Here is a 15719-nt window from a genome sequence, read left to right on the forward strand (position 1 = left end):
TTAATATGAATTAACTAAGTTAGGAGTAAGCCATGGCGATGATATATTTCTTACACTTGATTCAATTATTTCAAACGTAACAAAACCACAGGATTTGACTATGCAACAGTTATTGATCAATTTTTATACATCATTTGCTATACAGGGGTGAATAAGATTTTTCAAATATTATTTTTTGTCTTTTTTTAAGCATATTTTATAAGTATAAATTTTTAAATATTTCAGTATTCCACGTATAGACGAAGCTACATGGCCATCATTAAATCCTAATGATCCTGATTTTCGTTATCTGCATATAGTTAATGTCACAAATATAAAAATGAAAGTTAATAATAATTTTGCTAATAAAAACTTCTGGAAAACGATTCCTTTTAACGAAAATAAGCTAAATAAGTTAAATTAGAAAAGAGATAAATTAATTTGAAGCTTAGATTATTTGCTATATATAATTCATAATTGTATTTTTTCAGGTCTTATAAAAATTGATGAAATAAATTTAAATTCAAATTAATTTAAAAAAATTTTTTTTTCCAATGTTTTTTTAAACTGCTTTTTATTGGAATTATATTGCGAATTAAAATAAAATAGTTTTTCAAATTTTATTATTTTATTACTTAACTGAATGAAAATTAAAAAAACAATTAATAAATTAGCTTTTCAAATCTTTATTTTTTATCGCTAAAAGATCATTATATGGGAAAATAATACATATAACAGAAAAGTTAATACTTTTTTAAAACTAGCAGATATTAAAGTAATATTATCTTACTATCTACTGCAATTTTACTTATGCAATTATACATTCATGTATTATATAATTCAAAATTTTTCTATGATACTTTCCAAATTGATCATATAATAATTAAATAATATAATATTACATATTTTTTAACTTAATTACCACAATTTAAACATGTTATTTAATTACTAACATGTTTATTTAACAATTGATAAATAGCATTCATATAATGCTTATTAAAAGTCATATGGGAAGCTCATAAAAAGCAAATCATTGATTAAGCATAAGCGTAATAAAATGAGCGTGATAAAAGTATCGATTATTCTATTCTCATTAGATCTTACAAATTATATCAGAATGAATCTAGAATCAAGATAACTCTTGGCGAAATGTGTGGATATTATAAAATTTCTCAACACGATAGAATATATGAAGCTTTAAGAAGGCATTTCCTTGTTAAACTTAGATTAAAAGTAAGTCAATCAATTGTGTAAGCAAAATAAAATCTCTTTAAATAATTATTATTGAATTGTATTCAAGTAGCAATATGAAGTTTCAGCTTTTGTAATCTATGAAAAAATGAACAAACAAAAAAATGAATTATCATAGAGAAAAGTTTTATGCATTTTATTGTAATCAATATATTTTTGAAGTTAAAAACGGAAAGAGAATTATGTATCATTATGTTATAAGATACATGGAATGTAATAGCAATTTTGCGAATAAGAATTTCTGAAACTTGATAAATTTTTATGAAAATAAGGTATATTAAGGAAATAAATGAATTAATTTGATTACTTTATAAATTATAAATTATCAAGTCTATTTGAATTAAATGTGAATTTTTATATAATCACAATAAATAAACATTTCATTCTATTATTTTTTAATAAAAATTTTTTTAATTATCTTTAATTTCAAACATTTTTTCAGATTCTCTTTTAAATTAACAATAACAATAATTGCAATGTCAAAACGTTTTTATTTTTCTAGTTGCTTTCAATTTAATTTCAAAATTCATTTAAATAAAATTTATAAATTTTGCAGATAATAATTTATTTCTCAAACGTTAATGATTCCGATAATGATTTTTCATAAAATATTGCAATTGCAAAGATTCAAGATACCCTTCTAGAGGAAGGAAGTGAGAATCACAGTAGATCAAGAGGTTTGACATACAAAATCATTTATTCATATAAAAGGACACTTTATACTAGCACGTACTGTCAAAACTATCCTACTTCCATACAGTCGGGACCACCGAGATATCCTCGGCTCACTCGTTTCTTTATGTATCACATATTATTATACGCGGCAACCGATAACGGATTATGCTTTGAATAAGGGTTGTGATAATTGTCATTCTGTTCTCATTGTAATCGAATACAAAGTATGAAGAAAGAAGAAGATAGGAAGAAAAAAGGAAAACAAACAAACAAAAATAGAAAAAGAAACGGATAAAATAAATCCATCACGAGCATAGTGAGTATATTCGCGTACTGTGCGTAGTTATTCGCCTCGCTATTCACAGCATGATCAATTTTAATCTACGCTCAGGCTTCCGTATGAAATTTGTTTTCTTTTATCGAAGAACGTAGTCTGAGACGTAGAAGACGTATTGGCACCAGATAAAAATTGGTCATTCTGTGTATAAATATCATGTATTTTTTTTTTCTTATATTTATATATATATTTATATATATATATATATAAAGTTCGCGTGAACTCGTTCTCGTTGGTAAAGAACACGTCCGTCGATTGATCATTGTTCGGTTGATACGACGGGAAAGATTTTTCACCAATGGCGAGCACGCTATTGTTAATTAATTACATGCATCCTATGTGTTTCACCATAATAATTAATATATCTTACGGTAAGAGTTATACATGTATATCAATATTAAACGTTATTATATCGTAACCACACGATATTCGGATTTTTTTTTTTTCTTTTACTTTCGGTACGATATCGCTATGAGTGTATAATGTGTAAATTATCAAAGATAAATACTAGGCTCGACTAATTACTAGAATCGTTAGCTTAGAATGAGCCGATTCGATTGCGCGTAAGTACTGAATCACGATATTGGCTCTCGTCGCAAATTAATTGTATTAAAACCGTTTTGCGAGTGATTCTATCTTCGATCTTTTGTGTCGTAAGGTTTGAAAATTGGCGGGAAAGGGATTTCAAATCGCCGAGAAACTTTACTTTCGTTTCAGTTGTCGAGTGTATTTTTCGATACGCTTCGAAAAAAAAAAAAAAAAGAAAATGAAAAATGTTCTTTTTGAATAGACGCGTTATTGAGAATTTGCGTTTTTCCAATGAAAAACGTGGAGTGGCTACCCGACCGTGTGAAATGTACAAACAGTGGCTGGTCTGGGTTTTCAGATACTTCTTCCAAAATTTTTTTCTCTTACATATATATAGTAAAATTCAAGATATAACACTAGAACTACCAATTCCGTTAAAATGGCAAATTCTTTGAAGTGCATTTATTACAAATATATAAGTGTATTTGGCAAAATGAATTTTGACTTTTATCTAAACACGATTATATTTATAGTTATTTTTATTATATTTATTTTATTTCCATTATATCACTTTAACTATAATTATATGTATATTTAATATATTTATGTATATTTATGTACACGTTAGAGATTGGTCGTTCCAATGTTAATCGATCAAATTTCTCAAATTTTATTTTCTATTCCTTATTTTAATATAAATGCAACTTGGAATGCTAATTTTAAACCTGAGTCAAGAAATGAAACGCGTTGCTTTTCACATTTTCTCGTATACAAAGTTTCGTTATAAATCTTTAAACTTCAAATTGCGGAGTTTCCCTTAAAAAATCGACTCGTATAATTTCCATATATATTTAAACTTTATTTATCGGACGTGTAGCGTTGTTACGTATGTATATGATAAATCTTGGAGACAATGACAGTATGGCCACTTGTATCACGATCGAGTTGCCATTGGAAGCACTATAACATTTCAGCATTATTTCTAATTCCGTTTAATTTTTCCCGACGAGAATTTTTCACGCGACGCGGGTTCGTCCGCGTGTTTACGAGCTAAGAACGAACGAACGAACGAACGAACGAACGCGTGCACAAGAAAAGAATCGACGGGAAAGTTTCGCTCGGGGACTGAGTGAGAATTCTTTCAAGGAAGACACAGAGAAAAAACGACTTTTAGACTCTCTATCGGTCTGATATCGTTGGCTTATTAAATTACAAAGAGAATGTTATTATTCAGCGTTCGTTCTATTACATCTAAAAAACGGCCCCTAAGTTCCGAAGTCTCAAAGCGTGTTTGTCACTATGTGTTTGCACATTCGGCTCCCTTTACACACGCGGATCAACACTTCCTCTTCTTCTGTTGCTCAGGTGTTTTTTTTTTCTTCACGCGCATCACGCACGTGTGTATGTATGGCTTATTATTTTATTTAAAACGTAAATCAAAAACTCTAATTGACTTGTTTACACGGAATAATCGCGGGAGGAGAATTCGACACATTGATCCCGCGACACTTTGAGACTAGAGAACGAAGAGGAACAAATGTATATCGTTTCAGAGGCATAATTAATATCATATACTTTCGTACAAACGTATAGAACATCGTTAAGTGTTTGTTATTTTTAAAGGGGGGTACAGTGTGTATAAAGAATCGTATAAATGTATATATTTATATTTATATATATATATTTATATATATATGTATAATGACGCCAGCTCGCCGGAGAAGCAAATTCGCGATCGGTCCTCCGCGCGAGCCGCTGTTTGAGCTTTGAGATACGCGTACCTTTCGTCTTTCTTGTCTTTCTTGCTTCTTTTTTTCCTTTTTTTTTTTTCCATTTTTTTCTTTTTATTCTTTAAACGTATAAATGTACCATGCACACACGCGCACGCACACATGCAAACGCGGGTGCTCGAATACGATCTTCTTTTTATTGCACGCTACGGGGGATGGATTTTCGTATCGCTCGTTCGTATTGGATTCGTATGGTATAAAGTACAAACGATTTTATCGAGTTAAGTTTAGCGTTTCAACGAACAAGCGATATCGCGTTAAGAGGAAGACTAAGGAGATATATATATATATATTATAAAAATTCCTCCAAAGAGGAGGAATGTTGTGCGTTCAGAAAAAACAGTTTGGAAGAACGATAATTGATAATTGAAAAAATTCGTCATGGATCTGCGACGTTGTTGTGTATTATAATCTTTCCGATCGTATCCCAGCACGCGTGGAACGTCAGCAGACGCGAGTAAATGTGGACTGATTGTAAGCGCACGACGCGTGTCAGCCGTGTAACGATCAAGATCTATCGCGATCGTGGGGCAAGATCGCCGTCGATCATCGTTGTTCAAGTTTTTTTACAGTGGTATTACAAGAGCAATGTATTATTACATAATATACGTGACCATTCTCATCTCTTAATTAATAATTCTCACGCAATTATTGATCGCACATGGGAGACCAGTACGACGAGCTTCTCCCAGCTCGTTGATAAAGATCTTTCTGATCGTATCCCTCGCACGATCATGACCGATTGCTGTTACAATGTCCACTGTAAAAGAGAAATCGTTCCGTGATCGTTTGTCGATAACACAGATTCCTATTATTTTCTTCGCATTTTTTTTATTTATATATTTTTTTGGTCGCGCTCGATCGGAACGCTCTTTTATACGTTTGTTTCCCATCACCACGTTTAATTCCTAAATGACGATATTCCCATTTTTTTTTTTTTCCAAGCTTCAACGACGATGATCGCGGCTATATTCAGCGCCAGCTTGACTGTCACGGAACGAAAGTTTAGTGCCGCTGTTCGGCACTGACGAAGGCACAGTCATAAGTCTCGTACGTTTAGCAACATTATCTTTTTTTCTTTATCGCTTCTTTTCCTCCATAATTGTTATTTTTTTTATTGGTGAAAAAAAAAAAAAAAGAGAAAAATTAATGGCGTGAAACGTGCAACTATATAACGAAATATTTCTTTCTTTCTTTCACTATATCCCTTCTCGTTCCACCGATTTATTTCTTCTTTCCGATCGTATCCCAGCGAAGGGATATAGTTTTACGTTTGGCACCAAAAAAAACGAGCCTTGTTTTTACGCAGAGTTAAATTCTTCGTTTCTTTTCTTTTCTTTTTTTTTTTTTTTTTCTTAGTCCTTCCGTTACACGTACTCATCTCTCTCTCTCTTTCTCTCTCTCTCTCGTTCTCTATTCCTATTCTCATTCTCCCCCTCTCTTTTCTTTTCTTCTTTATATAACATAATATTATATTATAATATAAACGTTTACGGTTTTGGCCACTCAGTTCGTGATCGCAGAAGCACATTACAGTCTGTGTTCCCGCGATATTTAGATAGTTTAGAATATTTTTAATTCACTTTTATACAACACTGATCCAGCTCTCTAGACTTCCTTTTTCCCTTGTATGTTCGTCCAAAGGATCCCCGGGATCTCGTTGGACGGCTCATCTCCTCCTTCTCGCCGTGGCCGCCGCTATCATTTGCCTCAACATCGGTTCCGGGCTGCACACTCGTGGATCACATTTCATGTTCCCGTCACCACCGCAACTGAAATTTTAAATTATTCGAACGGTAAACGATGCGAGAAAGACTTTAAAGAAGAAAAAAATGATTTAAGTAACTTACGTGCACTGAAGGCAAGGTCCGGACGCGGACCTAATGACTTCTCCAACGCGATACGCTTGGCCGCGAATCTGACATCCGCTTCGTTTCGCTGCTCCTTTGTATGCATGGGCATGGAAATGAGGTGGTAACGTGGTCGTGGTCGTGGTCGTTGTCGTGGTGATGTTGAGCGACGTGGCCATCGACACCGGGCACTCGTATCTCGGACAGCAGAAACCGCTGATCGGCTCCTCGTGGCAACCTGGGATCGGTGGTGGGCAGCTCTGCTGCAGACAGATGATGTCGCTTCTGAAGCAGAAGCAGAAGTCGCAAGGATCGTCCCTTGGTATCTGTTGAGCCGAGACGTAGACTTTGCCGCCGTATCGGCAAGTGCCTGGTCCGTAAATCGCCTGGTCATCCTCGTCGTAGTCTTCATTCGACAGATAACTTCCACCGTGCGTCGGGAAGTGCGGATTCTCCTCTCCAGATACCTGGTCGGAGTACTCGGGTATCTGAGGGGCTAATGTACTCGTTGGCTGGTGAAGGGTGGGTTGGACGGGTCGTTCAGTGGCTTCGAACGTTTGGTTCATCGACGGAAGGTGATGATCCGATGAGCCTTCGGCCGATTCTTCTTTCTCGGTCGTCGAGCCGGAAGTTTCTGGCAATCCAGGTTCTTCTACTTCTCCCTCCTGTTCCTCTTCGCTCGATTCGGCGAGAGACGGCTCTGTTGGAAGCGGATGAGCCTTCGTCGTGGGCTCTTCGACGGACGCCTCGGTCGATTGTTGATCTTCTTCAGGTTTTGGGGAAGCTTCTTCCTCTTTGGGCTCCTCCGGAACCGTTGCTGGTTCCACGGTGCTCTTTTCTTGAGGCTGTTCCGTAGATGCTTGGACCGCGGGATGTTCTTCGGGAGCCTTTTCTGGTTCTGCCATCTCTTCTTCGTGTTCCGTAGTAGAAGTTTCGACTGTAGGTTCGATGGAAGGTTGAGCTTCCGGCATGCCAGGTTGCGCTTTCGTTACGCCAAGTTGTGCCTCCTCCGAAGGTTCCGCTTCCTTAGTCGTATATTCGTGCACCTCGGGCGCGATTGTAGTTTCCGTCGATTCGGTTATGGGGTTCGGCTGCTCTTCTTGAGGAGACGTCGCTTCAACTTCAACCGCTGCTGTAGTTGGTCGCGCCAACTCTTCTTCCTCACTGGTTGGAAGCTTGGTCGCTTCTTGAGGAGCTTCGGTCGCGGCTTGTTCGGGTAATTGTTCCTTGAGAGAAAGATCTTCCGTAGTTTGAGAAACTTCTTCTTCTTCTTCGGGCCTAGCTGTTTGTTGTTCCCCTTCGACTGTTGGTTTTTGCTCTTCCGTCACTTCGACAGGTTTTTCTTCTTCTGATAGAGTCTTTTCCGTCGTTTCCGCAGGCTTTTCTTCTTCAGGAGGAAGCTCCTTTTCCGTCGTCTCGGCTGGCTTCTCCTCTTCGGGAACAAGCTTCTCGGTCACTTCAGCAGGCTTTTCCTCCTCAGGAACAATCTTTTCCGTTGTCTGAACTGGCTTTTCTTCTTCGGGAACAACTCTTTCCGTCACTTCGACAGGCTTTTCTTCTTCCTCGTGAAGAACTTTTTCTGTGGTCACAACTGGCTTCTCTTCCTCAGGAACAATCTTCTCCGTTACCTCGCCAGGTTTTTCTTCTTCCGGAATAATGTGCTCCGGCACTTCTGTAACTTGGTCTCCTGCCGCTTCAGTAGGTTGAGTTTTTGTCGATATTTCAGGAACTTCCTTCTCCGATGTCTCGGTAGTAATTGCTTCTTCTTGCGCTTCGGTTGGAACTTCCTTCTCAGAAACTTCTTCGACAGGAATTGCTTTTTCAGGTAGTTCGGTCGAATATTCCGGCGCCTCTGGTGTTGCAGCTTTCTCTGGTGGAACCTCGGAAGGAAGTTCTTGTTCTGGAGCTTCCGTGGAAGGCGCTATCTTCTCAGGAGCTTCCGTAAGTTGCACAGGCTGTTCGGTGGAAAGCGCTTGTTCCGGCATTTCGGACGATACTTCTTCGGGAACTATCTTCTCTGGCACTTCGGTTGGACCAGCCTCGAGAGGTGTCTTGGAAACAGTCGCTTTTTCGATCTCCGCTGCTGGAGTCGTTTGTTCTTCTCCCTTTTCTTCTTCCATCGGTCTCGCTGTCCCTTCTTCCATCGATGGCGCTTCAGTCACTTCTGGAATACCCTCTTCCGGTTTCCTTTCAGTCACGGAAGCTTGTTGCTCCTCTGAAGGCAGAGTTACTTCACTTGGCACAGTTGTCGCTTTCTCTTCCGGTATTCCTTCCGTTACTACTTCAGGTTTCTTCTCTTCCTTCTCTTTCGACTCTTCTGGTGAAATTGGGCTTGGAGTATAATCCATCGGAGAAGGTGTCTCGCTAGATTGCTCTTCGCTCTTAACTTCCTCACCTTCCACAATCGATTTCTCAGTTCCCTCCTCGGGTTTCTGTGTCTGTTCAGGAGCGATTGTTGCTTCCTTCTCAGCTGGCACCGCAGATTCTGTCGCTTGTTCCTCCTTCTCCGTCACTTGTTCCGCAACTTCAACCGGCGCTGTAGTTTCAGGCGTTTCTTCGCCTTCGACAGAGACTGCTTTTTCGGTCGTTACGTGTTCCTCTGGTTCAACGCTTTCTTCCTTAACTCTCTCCGTAACTGTTTCTTCGGTAACAGGTGCCACCGTTTCTTTCTCGATAGCAGCAGCAGGTTGTTCAGTTTGTTCTTGAGGCAAAGTCGCTTCCACAGGGGCAGCTTTCACCGTGGTGGCTTCATGCGCAGCTTCCGTAATCGTTTCCTGAGAAACGGAGGATGATGTAGCTTCCTCTTCGCCAGACGGAGCAGGAGTTTGTTCCTCTGCTGGTGGAGTTGGTTCGGACGAAGGTAAAGCTTCCTCTTCGGGCTTGCTTTCGACGACGGTTGGTCGCTGCTCTTCGGTGACACCCTGTTCTTCAGTCGTTTCCTTCGTTTCGATAGGTATCGATGGTTCTTCCTCGCTGCTCGTCTCGACAGATTCGGTCGAGCTTGCCACTTGTTCCTCGGTTTGCTGTTCAGGTATCTCCGTATGCTGCTCCTCTGCAGTCACTGCTTCCGTAGTCACCTTGAGCGTGCCTTCAGGTGCAACTGTTTCTTTGGTTTGTTCGCCTGCTAAAGTAGTAGGTGTTAAAGGTTGTTCAGTTCCAACGGGTTCAGTTCCAACAGCCTGTTCCTCCGTTGAAGGAATCTCTGATTTCTTTGGAGCTTCTGCCTCGCTTGGTGTCGTGACCTCTCCTTCCTCCTGAGGTGCTTCAGTTTTACTTGGTTCTTCCTTAGTCACGCCAGGTTCAGTTATTTCCTCTGACGCCGGAACTTCTGTAGAGATTTCCATTTTTGTCGTTCCAGGTGTTTCACTTTCGATGGGCTTAACGGTTTCCTGTTCCACAGGAGTAACTTCTTGCTCTGGAGTGGATGGTTCCACGGTTGGAGGAGATGGTTTTTCTGATTCACTGGGTTGGACAGTCTGCGATTCATCCTCTGGAGTAGGCTGTTCAGGTTGTTCTTTCCTTTCTTCTTCGGGTTGTGTTACCGATTCCGCACTCAAAGTTGTTCCTTCTTCCAACGGTCTCTGAGTTTCGCCACTTTCCTGTGGCTGGCCTTCTGGTACGAGGGTAGAACTTGGAATTTCGGACCTTTGGCTCGTACCTTCTTCCGAGATCGCGGGAGAGACGGTCACTTGTTCTTCACCCTCTGCAGGTTTTTCCTCTTCTTCCGGTGGTTGTTCACCCGTTGATTTCGCCGTGGTAGCAGCTTCCTTTTCAATTCCAACGGAAGTTTCTTCTTCTTGAATCGGTTGCGTCGTCTGTTCCTCGCCTGCTGCCGGACTCGAGGGTTGTTGCTCTTCGGGAACATGTTTCTCGATTGGCTGTTCAGGGGATGGCACCTCCGTTGCTTGCTCTTCCTGTTCTTCCACGCTCTTTACCGAACTGCTCGGTATTTCTGATGAAGTTTCCTCCGAAGGTATTTGACTAGAAGACTCTACCTGCACCGGAGGCACTACTGGGCTAAGAGTATGCTCTTCGGCCTCTTTGGCACCTTCCACGACAGTGGAAGTCGCTTGAGTGTGGTCAGGTTCGACAGATTTCGGTGTCGTTTGCGCTTCTTCTGCCAAACCAGGCGCAGCAGTCATCTGTTCGCCTGTTTCCTCGCCGGGTATTATTTTCGGCGCTACGGTGGTCGAATGCTCTTTCACTTCGACGCCCTCCGTTGTTCCTTCCTTAGGAAGTTCCGCCTCTAGAGGTGGTACGGTCTTCTGTTTCTCCTCCTCTTCGTATTTAGGCGTTTCATGCTCGATCATGTGATTATCGGACTCCAAGCCAGCGGTTGGCGTCGAGTCGCAAGCGTACATCGGGCAGCAAGAATCTTTACCGATGTGAAGCGGCATACAATTCGACAAGTGGCTCGGGGGCGGTGGACATTGAACCAGGTCGCACTGAATAATACTGCTGACGCAACGGCAAGCGAGTTGACAAGGATTCGACGGAGGAATCGCAGAGTTGTTGCTGTAAGATTGACCTTCGACGAGACAATTGCCCTCTCCTGGAATTGTTGGTGGTATATGATAAGGAGGCTGCGTCGATACCTCTTCTTCGGGTATTCCTCCAGCCAACGTGGATTGCTCGACGACTCCTTCAGTCCCGACTTTTGACGATGTTTCCGTGTACGGGGTAGTTTCTGGAGTTTCTCCTTCCTTAGGTGCAGACGTTGCTTCTTCTTCTATAATCTTTTCTTCCAACATTGGAGCCTCGGTTTCTTTTTCTCGAGAAATTTGCGTTGTTCCCTCTTCTCTCGATGGAGCTTCGGTTTGAACTTGTTCAGGAACAGATACCTTTTGTTCTTCTTCCGCTGGACTGGTTTCCTCGGAAGGTGACGCAGATTCGGTCGGTGATACTTCAGTCACGATATTTTCTTCGGTGGATATTTTGCCTTCTTCTTTGATTGTTTCTTCGCTTGGAACAGCCGCTGTTGTCGCTTCAATAGGTGATTCTGGTTGTTGAGTGCTTCCTTCTTCGATGGGCTGTTCTGGAATTTGTTTAGTAGGTTCTGTAGAAGGTTCGCCATGATCGATGGGAGCTTCCGTTAATTTTTCCTGCGGTGTGCCAGCAATTTCTGTTTGCGTTTCTTCCGTGGGCGAAGGAATTTCTTCTTTCGGAGCGATCGTGGAACCCTCTGGAATCTCTTTTGGAAGCTCTGTCGATGCTTCAGCTATCTCTTTAGGAGCAGACGGGCTAACAGTTTCTTCTACAATAGGAACTTCGGTAGATAGTGGTTCGGCACTTTCAGAGGGTTTCTCTTCTATCGTAGGACCTTCAGTTGAAGTTTCAACTGGTACAGTTTCTTGAGAGGGTGCGACTTCGCTTGGTTTTTCTTCCGCAACAGGTTCCACAGTTGTCTTTTCCTGTTCAACAGGTTCGACAGGTTCGATAGATGGTTTCTCTTCCTCGGCAATCTTTTCAGTTGGCTCTTGTTTTTCCTCTTCTATTGGTTGTTCAGTTGGCTTCGCTTCTTCAGTAGGTTTTTCTTCTTCGATAGGTCCTTCAGTTTGTTGCACTTCTTCTTCTTCTTCTTTTTTAGGCTGTTCACTCGATTCCTCTTCTTGTACAGGCGCTTTAGTTGATTTTTCTTCCTCGCTAGGTTTCTCTTCTTCAGGCGCCGTTGATTTTTCCTCTTCAATAGGACTTTCCGTTGGTTTTTGTTCTTCAACAGGCAATTCAGTCGATACTTCAATTGGTTTTTGCTCTTCAGTAGGTTGTTCTTCTCCTATAGGTTCTTCAATTGGTTTATGTTCTTCCGTAGGTTGTTCTCCTTCGAGAGATTTTTCGGTTGGTTTTTCTTCCTCAACAGGTTTTTCCGTTGGTTTCTCCTCCTCAATAGGTTTTTCTTCTTCTTCAACAGGTTCCTGAGTCGGCTTCTCTTCTTCTCCCAATTTTCCTTCCTCCTCGACACGTTTTTCTTCTTCCATGGGACTTTCTGTTCCTTTCTCCTCTTCTATTGGCTTTTCTTCTTCTTCAACAGGTTTTTCGCTCACCTTTTCTTCTTCCACAGGTTCAGTTGGCTTCTCTTCTGTCGTCTTTCCTTCCTCGACCGGACTTTCGGTCGGCTTTTCTTCTTCCGCGTGTTTCTCCTCTTCAATAGTCGGTTCTTCGGTTACTTTTTCACCTTCTACTGGCTCTTCAGTCGGTTTTCCCTCAACAGATTTCTCTTCTTCCTCCTTCGTTGGTTCTTCACTAGGTCGCTGCTCTTCACTAGGTTGCTCCTCGGGTTGCTTCTCTTCTTCGATAGGCTTTCCAGTTACTTCAGCTTCCTCTGGCACTGCAGTCATTTCTTCCTCCCCTGCAGGCTTTTCAGTTGTCCTCTCTTCTTCAAGAGGTGGCTTCTGAACGCCTTCTTCCTTCTCGGATGGCTCTTCAGCACCTTTCACGCTTTCTTCATCCTCTTTACGCTCGCTGATAGGAGATTTAGTGTGCTCCTCCACAGGAGTTTGAGTTCCTTCCTTCTCTGCTCCTGCTTCTGTCATCGTCTCTTCCGTCGATGGAGACGCAGCTGCAGGTCCTTCGGTTTGTTCTTCTTCTTCCTTCGTAGGCTCCTCCGTCTTCCGTTCTTCTTCTTCCTTCATAGGCTCCTCCGTCTTCCCTTCTTCTTCTTCCTTCGTAGGCTCCTCCGTCTTCCGTTCTTCTTCTTCCTTCGTAGGCTCCTCCGTTTTCCGTTCTTCTTCTACCTGTTCAGTCGTTTCTTTGGTTATAGGCGCTTCGGTCTGTGTGACAACAGGCTGTTCCGAAGACTCTGGCGTTTCTGTCTTTCCTTCCATGGACGCCACTGTTGGATGAACTTCGATCGTTAAACTTCCTTCCGTTGCTCCTTCAGCCTCCTGAGTTGCTGGCGTGCTTTCAGGTATAGCTTCTTTCGGAACTTCTTCGAGAGGTTTCTCGCTCGCTTCACCTTCTTCGCTAACTACGGGTACTGTGCTTATCTCTTCGCCTTCTGCTGGTTTAGCGGTAACAGGAGCTTCCTCTTTGCCAGCAATTGGTTTCTCAGTCACCTGTTCTTCGGCAGCTTCCGAACCGACTTCAGGCTTCTCGCTTGGCACACCTTCTTCTGGCGCAACAGTGACTCGCTCTTCTTGTTCGGTAACAACTTTCTCTTCTGGGACCACTTCTGTGGATCGTTCTTCTCCGCTTGGAGCTTCCGTCGAAGGAGCTATCGGGGCACTTTCTGTACTTACTTTCTCAGTTCCAACAGTCTGTTCCTCGACTGCTGGTTGTTCCGTCAGATGCTCCTCGATTGCTGGTTGTTCCGTCGGATGCTCCTCGGATACAGAAGGCTGAGTTGGCGTCTCTGACGGATGTTCCTCGGGTCCCTTCTCCGTCTCAATCGGTTTCTCTTTGCTAACTTCCTCACTGGAATCGTTCACTTCCTCGGATGAAGTTACTTCTTCGGATTCCTCGATAGTCAATCCCTTCGTCGGCAGCTCTTCCTTGGAAGTTTCCTTCGTGGGCGAAACCTCGGAAGACGAGGTTTCCGTGCTCTGCTCCTCCTGTAAGCCAGGTTGTTCCGTCTGTTGAGCCTCTTGTTCCTGTGAAGGTTGCTGCGTTGTCGATACCTCGACACTCGGCGCGGGTTGCTCGGTGCCTTTAGGAGCTGCTTCCGTCGCTTCTTTCTCTTCGCCTGGAACCTGATCGCTTTCGGTAACCGAGGAAACTTCTTCTTCACTCGCCTTTCGTTGCGGCTCCGTCGTGGATCCTTCTTCGGACAATTGTCCCCTCATCGTGGTCCCTTCTTGCTCGATAGGCACTGTTTGCTCTTGCTTAGGAGCGGACGTCGTTTCGTGCTCTTCCGGTAGATACGTGGACGAAGGTTCCTTGGCCTGAGGAGCCTCGGTCACGAGGTTGCTCGGTACGTGAAATTCTGGCGGCTTCATATCAACGTAGCCCTCGGTAACCTGCATTTCGGTCACCGCTTCCTTGTCCTCTGCTTTGCTTTCAGGTATACGCTCCGTGATCGAAATTCCTGTCGGACCCTGTTCTGGGATCACCGGCGTTTCCTCCTCCTCCTCTTCAGCCTTTTCACCCGTAAACGGTTTCTCGCCGGCCTCTGGAGAAATAGGTTCCGGAGGAATTTCAGGAGGGATCGCGTCTTCCTTCTTAGGAGCCACGCCTGTCTTATGTTCGTGTACCACTGGCTGCTCCGTTTCTGCCGCAGCTTCCGTGGTCGCTTCTCGTTCTACGCCATGTTCCGTTGGAACAACACCCGCCTCTGTAGGCTGCTGCTCCGTGCTGACTTCCACCATTGGCTTCTCTTCCTCTTTCTTCTCTTCCTCTTCTTGCACAGGAACTTGTTCGGTACTTGGAGCTTCTGGGACAGATTTTTCAGTGGCCACCTCTGTTTCAGGCGTGGCCGCTTCCTCTGCACCTTTCTCTTCGCCAGGCACCACCGTCGTCCCTCTTTGTTCCTGCTCGGACACGATCGCAGGGCCTTCCGTTTCCTTCACCGCCTCCGTCACTTGTTCTTCGCTCAAACCCTTCTCCGTTGTCGCCTCAGGGATCGAGGATGTTTCCTTCTCCTCGCTTGGAAGTTCAGGCAACCGCGTGGACTTTTCAACCGGCTGCTCCTCCTCCAGAGCTACAGAGGACTCGGAGGTGACGCTTGGCTCTTCTTCCTTCTCTCCCTCGCCAGGAACGAGGCTTTCTTCCTCCGTTGGTTTCGCTTCTTCCTCCTTCTCGCCGCTTGCTGGTAACTCAGGCCGTTCTCCCTTCTCCACTCCTCCTACGGTCTGCGCTTCTTCCGGTACTATTGCCTGCTCGGTAACCACCTGTTGCTCTTCCCCTTCTTTCACTTCTCGAGTAGTTTCTTCTGCGGGTGTAGTAGCCAGTTCCTCGCCCTTCCCCTCTTTTTCCTCCGTCGCCCCCGCTTCCTCGGGAAGTGGCGTCGACTCGGCTGCCACCGCACCTTCGGTCGCGTATTCTTCCGTGATACCAATTTCTTTTCCAGTCGACGCCTCTTCCTTCTTCGGCTCCTCCGTGGACGACGCGCCCTCGACGGGCAGCTCGGTGCTCGCGGCCTCGTGGTCTTGAGGTATCACGTTGTCAGAGCCGGGGAACGACTCCTCCGTCGTTTCGGCGAGTTGTTTCTCAATTGCTTCCGTTACCGCAACAGTGGTCTCCTGAACGTGTCCCTCGGTCGTCGAGTATCGTTCCTCGCCTCTCGGTAACGTCACCACCTCTCCGTCATCTTCTATGCGACAAAGAACAAAAGTTTATATATATATATATACACTATGAAGGTAGTCTCTCGGGATC

The 15719-nt window shown here is 43.2% G+C and overlaps 1 protein-coding gene across 2 annotated transcripts in view; it reads right to left on the reverse strand.

Annotated features, from left to right (window-relative positions):
• Positions 1-5923: 5923 nt before the first annotated feature.
• Positions 5924-15719, reverse strand: part of LOC122712412 (titin) — a 49528-nt gene continuing 39732 nt past the window's right edge. Inside the window, exons 6-7 of one of the 2 annotated variants that reach the window (XM_043932072.1) lie at positions 6411-15651; positions 5924-6332 (exon numbers count right to left, since the gene is read on the reverse strand). In XM_043932072.1, coding sequence (XP_043788007.1) covers positions 6230-6332; positions 6411-15651 — 9344 coding nt within the window. In that variant the 3' untranslated portion in view covers positions 5924-6229. Of the gene's footprint in view, positions 6333-6410; positions 15655-15719 lie in introns of both variants that reach the window. The other variant, XM_043932071.1, reaches the window with a different exon arrangement.

Source organism: Apis laboriosa, unplaced genomic scaffold (genome assembly GCF_014066325.1).
Source record: "Apis laboriosa isolate Shangri-la unplaced genomic scaffold, ASM1406632v1 scaffold1_cov151, whole genome shotgun sequence".
NCBI lineage: Eukaryota > Metazoa > Arthropoda > Insecta > Hymenoptera > Apidae > Apis > Apis laboriosa.